At 36.7% G+C, this 14,470-nt stretch overlaps 2 protein-coding genes across 13 annotated transcripts in view; one reads left to right on the top strand and one right to left on the bottom strand.

Annotated features, from left to right (window-relative positions):
* Positions 1-14,470, top strand: part of tweek (transmembrane protein KIAA1109 homolog tweek) — a 115,755-nt gene that overhangs the window by 64,610 nt on the left and 36,675 nt on the right. For 8 of the 12 annotated variants that reach the window (XM_067767026.1, XM_067767018.1, XM_067767025.1 and 5 more), the window contains exons 12-15: positions 11-303; positions 366-483; positions 989-1,084; positions 4,346-4,923. In XM_067767026.1, the coding sequence (XP_067623127.1) occupies positions 11-303; positions 366-483; positions 989-1,084; positions 4,346-4,923 (1,085 nt within the window). The remainder of the gene's footprint in view (positions 1-10; positions 304-365; positions 484-988; positions 1,085-4,345; positions 4,924-14,470) is intronic. The other 4 variants (XM_067767027.1, XM_067767028.1, XM_067767024.1 and 1 more) reach the window with 1 other exon arrangement.
* On the bottom strand, positions 11,490-12,584 carry LOC137240571 (uncharacterized). The gene is made up of 4 exons (XM_067767029.1): positions 12,487-12,584; positions 12,256-12,420; positions 11,780-11,999; positions 11,490-11,712 (listed from the first exon to the last, which is right to left on the bottom strand). Exons 1-4 carry the CDS (start codon positions 12,582-12,584, stop codon positions 11,593-11,595), a joined length of 603 nt encoding a protein of 200 aa, XP_067623130.1. The 3' UTR covers positions 11,490-11,592.

The raw sequence follows: 14,470 nt of genomic DNA, 5'->3' as shown, positions 1-14,470 counted from the left end.
ACTTTTTAAGATACCCGATGAAATGTCACATTCTGCGCCACATTCACATCCGCTTGAATATGAAATTGCTGATTTGCCGCTACAGACACAGCTGTCTAATGAAGCACCGCTTACCAATGGTGGTGGTGATCATTTGACACGTGAAGTACAACGCACTATTTCTTTAACATCAGAAAACCCTTCAGAAATGTTCTTTTCTGCTGAGGAGGATGTATCGAATATGATGTCACAAGGCGGTTCCATCAAGAATCGAAATGGCTCAATAGTATTTTCGGGAAAGAAAATATTCTCGTCTGATTTGAGGTATAACGATTGCTTTTAATATATGAATAAGGTGACCTAAAATCTTAACATTTTATTTTCAGTATTGGGGCGCAAAATGATAATGCTGGTCTCACACTCTCCACATATCGCAGCGACCTGGAAATACATGCACCAGAATCTAAAACATTACCTAAACGACCGCAAAGCACAACTGAATTGGTATGTCTAAATATAAGTGGAGTTGCTAATTTTTACGAAAGAAAACAAATGTTTTCCACATTCAAACATGCCTACACTATTTTATTACTTCATTAGGTATTGCAGCTTACAAGCAATTATATATTTCATTATATAGCAATCAAACATAACTTCTGACGAAGTGAAAAAATTCAAACTCAAATCGAAACTACACATATAAATTAATAGCTTACTTACTTTCGTAAACGTTAAATTTTTACTAAAAAAAATTTACTTAAAAACTTCATATTTAATGTGCCAAACACTTCCCTAAAGAATATTTATAACAAAAACATATTGTTATTACATAAAATTATTGAGAAGTCGGATTCTCATTTTCGATATGCATGTTTTTGTGTACAACTGAATTGTAATTAAGAAACCTTAAAAACAAAAACCCTAAACTATTTTTTCTATATACCGTTATTACTTATACATATAAAAATATTCCATATGCGATTCTTTTCAAAATTCATCAATTTCATAGAACGAAGACGTGAGACGTATTCATGGTCTTGCCACACCAATCAGAAAACTAACAAATATTTCATCAAGACCTGAGTATCGACATTTTATTCATGATGTGAGTAGACTTAGCGCCAAATTATAACAACTACTATCTATATTTTAATATGAAATTGTACAAAAAATAAACTAAAATTGTTATGAATACGTTGGAAACGTCTTTGAAATGTTTTAATTTGTAGTATTTTTTTCTTCATTTATTTATATGGAAATTGAATTACTGAGCTAAACTATTACATTAAATATATAGGAGGTTTTTTGTTTAAATTTTGCATGCTTTAATATTTGACTCTATGTTATTGACTGGTTTTGCTGTATTAAATATTAAAAGTTCATGCATGATTAAGCTTATGATATTATGTAATAAGTTACTTTCCGCATGATGTTGCCAAAATTTAAAACAAATTCTAATACCTGATTTTTAAAAAAGAAATAAAATTAATATGAATATATCGATTCAATACTTTTGCCGAAATATTTAGATGTGGCTTAGCGCTTAAAATTTATAATATTCACCAATTTGTCTTACTTGTATTCCTTGCGCGTTACTTATCCGCTGTAACCTGAGGGCGGTCGGCGTAACCTGAGGGCGTTATTAAACCTAATTCCGTGAGAGAGGTCATTCCTTAAAATTTTTCTTAATGCTTATTATAAGATTTGATGCCGACGGCGAATATCGAAGGAGGTATACTGATGAGCTTTACGCATATGTGACGATAGTGCAGCGAATAAAAACCCAAAAGCTTCGCCGGCCAGATCCTGTTATGCGAATGGAAGAAGACGCTCTGGCCAAGAAAGTATTTCAGTCGACACTGCAGTTTGGAAGCAGAGGAACTGGGAGACCTCCACAGAGTTCGGAGAGGCAGGTGGAGCAAGACTTTACCTCCCTTGGTGCTCCCAATTGGTGTCAGTTATGGCGAAGTAGGGATATCTGGCTCGAATTGTTACGAAATGGTCAAAATCGCTTAGGCGGTTAAGCGCCAATTAAGGATGATGATGTAAATGCTTATTATTTCATTAGGGGGACTCATGTAACCTTATAAATGCCTTATAAAGTGTGTAAACGTATAAATTTATCTAGTGCGTAAACGAGTTGTCAAATTTTGTATGAAAAATCATTTACACAATTTGTATAAATTTACGCGCACATTTCATTGTGTAAACGCGGTATACTCAGAGAAATGCAACCTTGCAGACATTACAGCAGGCATTTTCATCAGAAATCTCCAACATCAGCAAGTCATTTACAAGGATATCTTAGTAAAGACGTTTTAGTCTTGATTTTTCACTTAATCTAGGCATTTTTTAATTTGTATAACAATCAAACAATTTTTTTATTGCCAATAATACAGCCGATAAACAATTAAGTTTATCAAGAATATTACTAGGTGCGTTCATTTAACAGCGTGTGTAAATTGATATAATTTTACACCTTATAAGTTTATATGTTTTCATGAGTCCTCCTATTATTTGTTTTGAAATGATTTTTTCGATTTGAGCTTGATTTTATTTTAGTTCTTGAATATTTTTATTGATGCGTCACATTTACCAATTTAAGTTGGTTCTTCAGATTTGTCAATATTAAACAATTCATCAGATTTATCGATTTTTATTGCTTATTTTTTCATAACTTGTTTTTTGCCTGTTTTTAATTTTTCTAGATATTAATTTAATTCTTATCGATTGCTTTAGATTTTTCAAAATTATCGATATTAATTGCTTATTTTTCATATCTTATTTTATTTGGGCATTTTCCATTGTCTTCTACATATTAATTTAACTTTTATCGATTGTTATCGATATTTCAGATTTATGGATATTTCAGATGTATATTTCACATTTATCGATATAAACTGATTTTTCAGATTTATCGATTTTAATTGCATAGTTTTTTAACCTTATTTAATTTGGCCTTTTTTAAATTTACTTCTAGATACTAATTTAAATTTTATCGATTGCTATAAATTTTTCAGATTTATCGATATTAGCCGATTGTTTAGATATATCGATTTTAATTGCATAGCTTTTTGACCTTATTTTATTTGGCCTTTTTTCAATTCACGGCTTCAAAAAAAAAAAAATTGTGCGAATCTGGTTATGCGACAAATGCATTTTGGTGCGCTGAATCCGAATTCGCTGCGATAATTGACAAGGTGAGCCCGGTTTGACGCTCACCTCAAATAAAGTTCAATCGCCAGTGATTTTTTTTTCGTTTTTTTTTGAGGTTAGGGCCGAACCATGACCCGTAAGACCAATTCCGATTGTGGGTTTGACCCCAGCGGGTTAGGGGATCAGAATATACCCGCGGTAGGTATGCCTGTCGTAAGAGGCGACTAAAATACCAGATTCAAGGGGCTGTGTAGTGCAACCCTTCAGGTTGCCAGCGAAATATATAGCTTCTCCAAACCCAATTGTCAACCTCATGGAACTTGGGGGTGGGGAGGGAGGGAATAACCTGAAGGTTTAATGTGGCCACATAAATCGTTCCCGAGATGGTCGGGCTAGCACCTTAATGGTGATGTGGTACCGGAGCGTACCGGATCTGTATCCGGAAAAGGACCATCACATCGATAACACTCCCCAAAGCCTTCGGGGAGCAACCTTATCGCTACAACAACAACAACATTGTGGGTTTGAATCAGTACATCGAAATGAAAGAGAATCCATGTGTCACATTACCAGACCAGCCTATTTTTTGTGGCTGTGTAGTTTATGGCTTTTAAATAGCTCGCTCTTTAGGTATTTGTGGTCACGCAGTTAGACTAAGCCATGTACAAGTTTTGATAAGAGTTTGCAGCACCGAAAGATACAAAGCAATAAGCAACCTATTAACGCCTAACAGGAGTTATCATAGGTCACTGTATACTCAGCCTTATTCATATATAAGACAGACATTTGGTCTGCAAGTTGGTGTCTATTGTGACAGTTTGGAAAAGACCGCGTAACAGAAGTCAAGCATTAATTGAAAAGGGATTTCTTAACTATAATTAAGATAAGGATTGGGAGCCAAGAAAGAGTAAAGAGTCCCTTCAGCCGTTGATACTTACTGAACATTTTATCAATTTTGTTTTAAATTCGAATCGCCTATATATTTCACGCTTCATTTGTTTAATTGAAATTTGATTTTTAAATATGCATTAATGGTGCTTAAGCTTCAAACTCTTCTCTTTTTGCTTACTTTATTATTTGCATATATTAGCGCATAATTAGTTTATCGCCAAGTTATATGACTCACAACACAGTAGCTCGTTAGTACAAATTATAAACTTTTCACTTTGAAAATATACTATTTTTCTGGTCTTCGAATTTCATTTTACAGGTTGATACACGTGGCTCCTCGTCAGGCACACCATCCCTATCATCAAATTCCTTCATATCGGCTATGTCGTCACAAGAAGATGTTGCACTTGTCAATTTACATCAACAAGTCAATCGTCCCATAATCGATTCACCATTACTTATGGCGAGCTATTTAAATCATTTGTCACAAGTGAAATGTTTCAATTGGACTGCTTGCTCCTTCCCTTCAGGACCGGATGTTTTCTCTACACCCTTATTTCATGAAAACGAAGATGGTGGCTTAACTTATATTGGTAGTAAAATGGTGCCTCACTTTGATTTATATGCAAGTTGGCGTGAAATTAAAGTAGTACCACGATACGAGAATGCAACTGGTAGCAATAGCTCAGCAACATTCATGGGTGGGCCGAAATCGCATCCATGGGATCCTAGCGTGTTGCTGAAGGAGGAAGAGAGTGATAAGACGACAAATGGTTTTGATGATGGCGAATTCATGAGTTTACAAGCAGAAGGAGCAGCATGTACATCAGTTGTGGCACGTTTGAAGGGACAAGTAAATGTATTTCTAACACCGCTAATGCTAGAGGGGCTACAACGGTAAGTAATGAAATTGGTTGCTACTTGCATTTAGATATTTAACGGTGATAAGCATATAGGTAATTATTAAGGTAACTAATATTTAACGAACTTACCACGCCAGCTAAACCTGTTTCGCGATAACTGATGCTAATTGGAAGCACCAAGAGAGATGCAGTCTGCTTGGGATTCAAGGGGTTGATAAGCGCAGTTCACAGCTTCCGCAGCCCAGTTGTACCTTTCACCTACGCGAGGGGCATCTTGTTACAAATATGCAAGTATCATACATATATTTAGCAGAGAAGGCTCGGGCGATCCCAAGTTCTTCATGGAACTGGGGGTGGGGGCGAGATGTCCTAGATTTTATGTGGTCATATAAATAGGAACGTACCGGATGTATTTCCGGTAAAGGACCATCAACATCGATAGCACACCCCAAGGAGTATCCTTATCGCTACAACAACAACATCCAGGCTACTTCCTTTCATTCTCAGCTTAATGGAGGCTATCCCCTTCCTCTTGACAGAGCGAAATGCTATCGACGTGGATGTCAAATATCGCCGATATTTGCTTTGTCCACGTTGTAAATAAGCTCGTCGAAGACTTGGTTGGTGACAAGGACGTCCACCAGCCGGCAATCTAAACTTCCCGTTTATACAAATAAACAAGTAAGGAAGGTTAAGTTCGGGTGTAACCGAACATTACCTACTCAGTTGACAGCTATGGTGACAACATAAGGGAAAATAACCATGTAGGAAAATGACCTAGGGAAACCCTGGAATGTGTTTGTACGACATGTGTATCAAATGAAAGGCATTAAAGAGTATTTTATGAGGGAGTGGGCCATAGTTCTATAGGTGGACGCCATTTAGGGACATAGCCAAAGGTGGATCAGGGTTGACTCTAGAATGGGTTTGTACGATATGGATATCAAATGAAAGGTGTTAATGAGTATTTTAGAAGGGAGTAATCCTCAGTTCCATAGGTGGACGGCGTTTCGAGATATCGCCACAAAGGTGGACCAGGGGTGACCCTAGAATTTGTTTGTACAATATGGACATCAAACGAATGGTGTTAATCAGTATTTTAAAAGGGAGTGGGCCTTAGTTCTATAGGTGGACGCCTTTTCGAGATATCGCCATAAAGGTGGACCAGGGGTGACTCTAGAATGAGTTTGTACGATACGGGTATCAAATTAAAGGTATTAATGAGAGTTTTAAAAGGGAGTGGTGGTAGTTGTATATGTGAAGGCGTTTTCCAGATATCGACCAAAATGTGGACCAGGGTGACCCAGAACATCATCTGTTGGATACCGCTAATTTATTTATATATGTAATACCTGCCAAGATTTTAAGGGTTTTTTATTTCGCCCTGCATAACTTTTTCATTTTCTTCTACTTAATATGGTAGGTGTCACAACCATTTTATAAAGTTTTTTCTAAAGTTATATTTCGCGTCAATAAAACAATCCAATTACCTTACCATGTTTCATCCCTTTTTTCGTATTTGGTATAGAATTATGGAATTTTTTTCATTTTTCGTAATTTTCGATATCGAAAAAGTGGGCGTGGTCATAGTCGGATTTCGTTCATTTTTCATACCAAGATAAAGTGAGTTCAAGTAAGCACGTGAACTAAGTTCATTAAAGATATGTCGATTTTTGCTCAAGTTATCGTGTTAACGGCCATGCGGAAGGACAGAAGGACGACTGTGTATAAAAACTGGGCGGTGCATCAACCGATTTCGCCCATTTTCACAGAAAACAGTTAACGTCATAAAATCTATGCCCCTACCAAATTTTAAAAGGATTGGTTAATTTTTGTTCGACTTATGGCGTTAAAAGTATCCTAGACAAATTAAATGAAAAAGGGTGGAGCCACGCCCATTTTGAAATTTTCCTTAGTTTTTGTATTTTGTTGCACCATATCATTACTCGAGTTGAATGTTCACATAATTTACTTATATACTGTAAAGATATTACATTTTTTGTTAAAATTTTACTTTAAAAAAATTTTTTTTTTAAGTGGGCGTGGTCCTTCTCCGATTTTGCTAATTTTTATCAAGCGTACATATAGTAATAGGAGTAACGTTCCTGCCAAATTTCATCATGATATCTTCAACGACTGCCAAATTACAGCTTGCAAAAGTTTTAAATTACCTTCTTTTAAAAGTGAGCGGTGCCACGCCCATTGTCCAAAGTTTTACTAATTTTCAATTCTGCGTCATAAGTTCAACTCATCTACCAAGTTTCGTCGCTTTATTTTTATTATTTTTATTTATTTATTCATTAAACATTTCTTAATGCATATTTTAAATAAATTACAATATTGAAAGAGCACATTCTATTACTCTATAGCATAAGAAAGGTACATGGCATTTTTTATATTAAATTTTTAAAATAGTATTAAATGCCAGTTCACATATTAAAATTCTTTTTCAGTGTGGGGTGTATAGTTTTTAATAATATTATAGAATAAACTCATAATAATTCAGATAATTAGTTAAGATTACGATAGAGAAACAATTGATAATTCGTTAATTAGTTAAGGTTCCGATAGAGAAACAGTTGATATAGTTAAAAAAGTTACATATGACTTACAACAACGTCCTCAGCAAGGCTTCTAGATCGTAGTGGCTAAAACTAATCAGATACATTTTTATTTTATTTTGAAATAGGTTAAGATTTCTTATAACTTGTACAGAAGTAGGGAGAGTGTTGAACATTTTGCACGACGTGTATGTATAAAAACTTCTGAAGTGAGATGTCCTAGCATGCGGGATTTGTACCGATGGAAGCAGATTGCTCCTAAGGTTGTAGACTTCAGACGGATAACTTTCTAAGTACCCCGATCTAATAAAGAACGTTTTTAGGACTTTAAATAAATATAGATGACGACATGGTAGTATATCTAGTCTCCTAAAGGATATCATAGCGTGAGACCTGTAGTTTGCGCCACATATGCGTCTTATAATTCCCTTTTGGAGTGTTACAATGGGTGACAACTTACTAGCCGAGGCGCCACCCCAGCAGGTAATCCCATATTGAAGTTTCGATTGGACTAAACCATAGTAAACAGCTTTTAGAGTGGACATAGTGCAACACTTTTTGAGACGATAGAAGTGACGGGTAGTGTACAGAAAGTAATGTTTTAGTTTCTGAATGTGTGCAGACCAATTTAAATGATTATCGATTATAATGCCTAGGTATTTGAAATTTTCAACAACATCAATCCTGAAGCAGTTATCACTGCATTTAACGTTGGTTGCAAATGAACTTTTCGTGCCATTCAAAGTGCACGCCATATGATGCATGTTAAAACGTGCGCATTCTGCTGAATGAAAAAAAAGATCACAAACCTCAAATTCTTTGGGAGCAATGCTAAAATACATCAACTTCGTTTTGTTACTAACTAGTAGCTTGTGTAAAGCAAACCAAGTCCTCAGCATATGTACATCGTGGCTAATATCACATATTAGTTCGAAGTAACTCGTTGTACTATACGCAATGGCAAGATCATCTGCAAAGGCAGTCGTTTTGCCCTTCAATGGAATTGAAAAAATTTAATTAATATAAATGAGGAACAGTACCGGGCCAAGGACAGAGCCTTGGGGTACGCCCAGATTAACTTCCTGCAGGCTACTGTAGTAACTACCCACTTTAACTTTTTGTATTCTATTAGACAGATAAGATGTAAACCATTTGTACATAAAGCCACGAAAACCTGCATTATGTATTTTTTCCAGAAGTATATTCCTGTCTACCATATCAAAAGCTTTTGTTATGTCGACAAATAAACCAGCACAGTTACTTTTACTATCTAGAGCTTTCTACACCTTTGAACAGAAATCTAGTAGAGCGTCCTCTGTTGAGAGTCTGGATCGAAATCCGAATTGCATGGGGCTGAAAAAGTTCGATTTATCTAGAAAGTTCACAACTCTATTTTTAACCGCCTTTTCAAATACTTTGGAAATCGATGGGAGTAGAGATATGGGCCTGTAGTTACGTGCGTCCCTCTTATCCCCTTTTTTGAAGATCGGGATTACAATGGCACATTTAAGATCATCAGGAAAAACACCCTGAGTTATACTTTCATTGAATAAATGTTTCAGTATATCTACTATATTGAGCGATATTTTTTTTAATAAACTATTTGAAATGCCGTCATCGCCGCAAGAGCTAGAGTTGGTCAATGTTTTTATAATTTTAGCGATTTCGAAGCTGGATATGGGGTTAAAAAAGAAACTATTAGTTGCAACTTGGCATAAGGGTAGATTGGCTGCAAACTGACAATCACAAAGGGTTGAACTTGAATTACCAATCGAGGTAAAGTATGTATTTAATTTGTTAGCAACTTCTTCTGGGTCTGTAGTCAGCTGGCTGTCAGCACGTAGGTTTGTAATGAATTATCGCACTTTTTCGGTTTTTATTTTATTTTTTTTTTTATTTATTTTATTTACCTCAAAATTTACTCAACTTATCGTGTTAACGGACGGACGGATATGGCTCAATCAAATTTTTTTTCGATCCTGATTATTTTGATATATGGAAGTCTATATCTATCTCGATTCCTTTATATATGTACAACCACCCGTTATCCAATTAAACTTAATATACTCTGTGAGCTCTGCTCAACTGAGTATAAGAAATAAAAAATAAGCATGATAGGTTAGGCTGTTCCCGACATGAACACAATGGGCGTCATGCACAATAAGTGAGTGCTCAGACTCCCCTCTTTGAGTAAAAAGTTCCTTGCTTGTTCGCGTCACAATGGTAATATTTTGAACGATATATTTCCTAGGAGATGGTGCTGATGTTTACTTTTTTCTTCAATTTCGCGGATCAACATGTTTTATGTCGACCAGAAGCTTTTAACGGCAGAAATATAGTCGAAGAGTGTTGTCAAACCACTGACGAGGGTTATATAGTATTGTAACGAATTTACTGCAAATTCTCTTATTTGCAACCTTCTGCTAAACGTTCGTATCGCTAAACTGTTGAATAAATAACTCCAATATTCGATAATGCAAAATGGTCTTTACTGGACTACTTTCAAAATAACACTTCTATTGCTCGACAGATAACGTGCTTAATCAAAACTGATTCTCGCGCCTCTACTGTTGTCGCCTTTTATACTGCCTGGATTCCTCGTTGCATACTTCTATGATTTTCCATTCAAGAACTTACAGTATGTTATAAAGTATTGTGTGTCTGTTGTTGTTGTTCTGCTAACAGTGCTTCGCCCCATTCAATTGGTGCGACCTCTCACAAATTTTCATCAAAGTCCTCCAACTGGAGTCCAATGAGACTAGCAGTTTCAACAGGAGTGAACCATAGGGAAGTTGCTGTGTCGTGTGGAGACACATCGCATGCAGGACATATATAACGTATATAGTGGTTGATTCTGGACAGGATAGTATATACTGATAATGGGGCTCATCAGGCACGTCCTAGCAAAGGTGTTTATGGATTCTGTGTGGATTTTGCTTAGGGGTTTCTTGTGCTTATCTGGATCAAACGGCTGGCGTAGACAGGTGCTAGATCTCATCATAGTGCTTACGGAGATGTTTCCTAATCCCTCTAGGAGGCGGAGCTGTATTAAGCAGTTGTTTGATATGGTGTCCTGGTTTGTGACAATCTAGCAAAAACTGTTCGTTCAGCATTTCGTTATGCTCTTTAATGTTTGTAAGTGGTTAGCGTGGTTTCGTTTCTTTATCTTTTCCCCAAGTGCTACCGGCAAGGGATTTCAGGACTTTGTTGCGGCTTTGTACTTTGGATTCAATTTCGGAGACTTGCGCCTAAGATATTTGGGTGACTGAAATCGGTAGCGTAACACCATCGACCTAAACATTCAATATTTGCTTCATCTGTTTCTTACACGTCGTAAACAGAGTGGCCGTAGATTCAGTCGGTGATAGTATAAGGTCAGGCAAGGCGCAGAAAACAAGAGACTGGGGAGACAGCTATTTATTTTAGAAACTAATTCGTCTTTTGCCATTATCGTTCAGTTGTTGGCGAAGGAAATGATAGTAACTCCTTCTGGTGGGAAGGCAGCTTTGATATGTAGAAATTAAACATAAGCGGGGATAGGACACCACCCTGTGGTACCTCCTGTTTCATTTTATTAGGTTTTGATGTTTCGTTCCTAAATTGAACCGACGCTTGTCGACCATTCAGATAATTTGCGGTCCATCTTTTTAAACAAGGAGAGAAGGGTGAACCTTCTATGCCTTGGAGTAGCGTGCTGTGGTTGACTGTGTCAAAAGCTTTTGACAGGTGAAGTGCCACGAGCACCGTGCTATAAGTTTTTTGTTGGTACAGTCCGCATATATGACGTTTGGCGCAGTGGTTGTGCCATACATTTTCCGGAAGGTATGCTGATGGGTGGCTAAGCGAAGATACGCAGTGAAATGAGGGAGCAGGAAGGTTTCCAATGTCTTGGCTACTAGCGAGAGGAGTAATATCGGTTGATATGACTCGCCTTCGTTAGCTGGTTTCCCAAGCTTTATTAGTGGAATTCTCATTCAATGAGAAAAGTTGTATCAATTTAATTTTCACCAACAGTGTACTAATATAAAATAATTTTTATTTAAAAAAATAATAGACAGCAAAATTTACCCCAAGGATGCAATTTTGTATGTATCCATTTGTATCTTTGAAATACTCCAGTACTTATTTTTCTAAGCTTTATTTTAATTGCGTTTAACTCTGATATGCTCTTTCTTCTCTTCGCCCTCCTCATGATCATTTTGTTCTTGGTCACGTGGAAAGGAATTTTCCAATTGTTTGATGTACTCAGCATCAACAGCAACCTACTTTTTGTTTTTTAAAGAAATCAAGTCTTACTCAAAGACTGCAACTAAAAAGTTAATGTCTTGCCTGCTTTATCTCATGTGCATTTTCGCGTTTCGTTCGTTGATTCTCCCTTGGTTCCATGTTGTTGTAGAGCATCAAATTTTGTCTTGGTATTTTATAACGACGTCGACGCGCTTCTCTCGGTGTTTCATCAATATCATCGTAATAATTAATGTTGGTATTATCGTCAAAGCGATTCTCATCGAACGTATGATCGCGTGGTGGTCCCAACGCGTAGTTGCGGCTAGTGAAATAAAAAAAAAAAAAGAAAATAGTTCGAAACCAAGGACGGAAAATAATAATTATTATTTTCTTCGGAATCGAAAATGTCCTGGTCAAAAAATTGTCCTAGGTGAAAATGTTTGAGTTCTCAGGCATTCCTATAGCAATATCATTTTCGAACTGTTTCCATAAAAGTCCACATATAAAAGTAAAATCTGTCTGTTCGAAACAAGTTAACCCTGTTCGTTTTTTTTTTCCTTATTGCCTATTATTATTACCTATCATAATCCACATAATCATAGTTCGGTGCATTTGGTCGGTCAATCAGTTTGCTTAACATATTTAAATCGGATAATGATAGATCATCTAACGCCATATCGATTTCGTTATCACTCAAACCTTTTGTTGGATCTCTTAGTACATCTGCTTTAGGTTCTGCCACGCTTCTTTTCTATAATTGATGAACATTTATTAGTGTCGAACGTACTATCTTCATGCCAATATTTTACAAATTATGTACTTTGTAATGTTGTGTTCGTCCGCCTTGGAAGAACATCAAAAATATAAATATGCTGTTAATTGTTATTGTTTGAAAGTAAAACGACATTTCTGCTAATTTGTTTTGAAAACATCTTAACACTTTTGGTGATTTGAGGTAGAAATCAAATTTAAATTTTTGAAATGAAATTAGCAAAGTATTTTGTATTAGTGATGGGGAATTGGAAAAATTAAGACCTGAGCCCAAATAGCGCACGGGGTTCAATTTTGACGCACTTACATTTTGTTGTTTGTTGAAGAAGCCGAGTTGTGCTACTAAGCATCACTAATAAGATGACGACAATGTATTATGATCGCCTTTTACGGCCGGTATACCTACCTCAGGCATATTCTACAGCTCCTCACCCGCAGGGGAAATACGTTCAGTAATGCCCGAGGCTACCTATTTCAAAAATTTAGAACATAGATTTACTTATAATATTGTGACGAATATTAGCATCGCTAAGCTGGTACTAGTAAATAAAGGCACAACAACAATAAAGCAAGCTGCCACTTTGGTATACATGAACAAATCAATCATCATTTACACACATACATACAAGGCAACGAAGAGATAACTCACACACAGATGTAGTCATCAGCCAAAGTTGCTACTCACACATATACACGCATATATGTAGCTCAATTACCAAGCAGGAGATACAGCAGTTCTAGAAGCGAACTTTAGTAGAAATATGCGAATGAAGCAACGGAGAGTATAAAAGCAGCGCAAGCCGAATAGTCAGTAATCAGTATGATTTAAACACGCTATCAGTTGCGAAGTGCAGTATAATTGTGAGGTATAATTGTAATAGTCCCAAAGTAGTCAAATAAAGACCATTTTGCAACGCAGAATATTGGAAATTCCCGAAATTCGCTACAATTTGTATAAATTAGGAATAATAATTTCGGGACTATCGCCGGATCTTTTCGAGATGGTTTCGGAATATTTTCCGATCGTCGAGGTATTGCTTTCCTGATCATTTCGGAACTGTTAATTAATAATTCTTAGATTGATTAAAGTCGTTTGGCAATTTTGGGGTTATTTACTTAATTGGCGCTTCACCGTTTAAACGATTACGGCCGTGCACAAGGCGCGCCAGTCGCTTCTTCGCACGCCAATTGGTCACACCAATGGAGTTTAAATCGTTTTCCACCTGATCCTTCCAGCGGATTGGGGCCGCCCTCTCTCTCTGCATCCATAGGCAGGCTCCGATAGAAACACTTTATTAGCCGGAGCGTCGTCTTTCATTCGCATAACATGGCCAAGCTAGCGTAGCCGCTGTATTTTAATTCGCTAGACCATTTTGATGCCTACGTAAAGCTCGTACAGCTCATCATTAAATCTTCTTCGGTACTCATCATCGCCAACGCGTAGTGGTCCATAAAACTTTGGAAGAACTTTTATCTCGAACACTTCCAGAACCGCTTCATCTGATGCTGTCATGGTCATTCTTCTGCACCATATAGCAGGACGGGTACGATAAGCAACTTGTAGAGCATGATTTTCGTTTGCCGAGAGAGGACTTTATTTTTTTCAATTGCCTACCTAGTCCAAAGTAGCCTTTATTGCCAAGAGCGATTCTTCGCTGGATTTCCAGCTGATGTTGTTGTTAGTGTTAATGCTGGTTCCCAAATAAACGAAGTCTTTTACTATTTCGAAGTTATGGCTGCCAACAGTAGCGGGGTTGTCAAGGCACATGTGCGCTGACTTTTTGCTCGATGACAGCAGGTACTTCGTTTCGATCTCATTAATTTTTGGGCTATTTCAGGTATATTTCAAAAGCCTTTCGGAATTATGCTTTATCTTATTCAGGGTTTTTTACCGAGGAGTTTCAGGATTACCTCGGAACTACTTCAGGATTGTATTCGGAATTATTTACCCCCTTTCGGGATTGATTTCGGTATCATTTCGAAATAGTTTCTACATTGTTCTTTTGGCCGAAATTCTTGGAA

Source organism: Eurosta solidaginis, chromosome 2, assembly GCF_040869045.1.
Source record: "Eurosta solidaginis isolate ZX-2024a chromosome 2, ASM4086904v1, whole genome shotgun sequence".
Lineage (NCBI taxonomy): Eukaryota > Metazoa > Arthropoda > Insecta > Diptera > Tephritidae > Eurosta > Eurosta solidaginis.
This window is presented reverse-complemented; position numbering and strand designations above follow the sequence as displayed.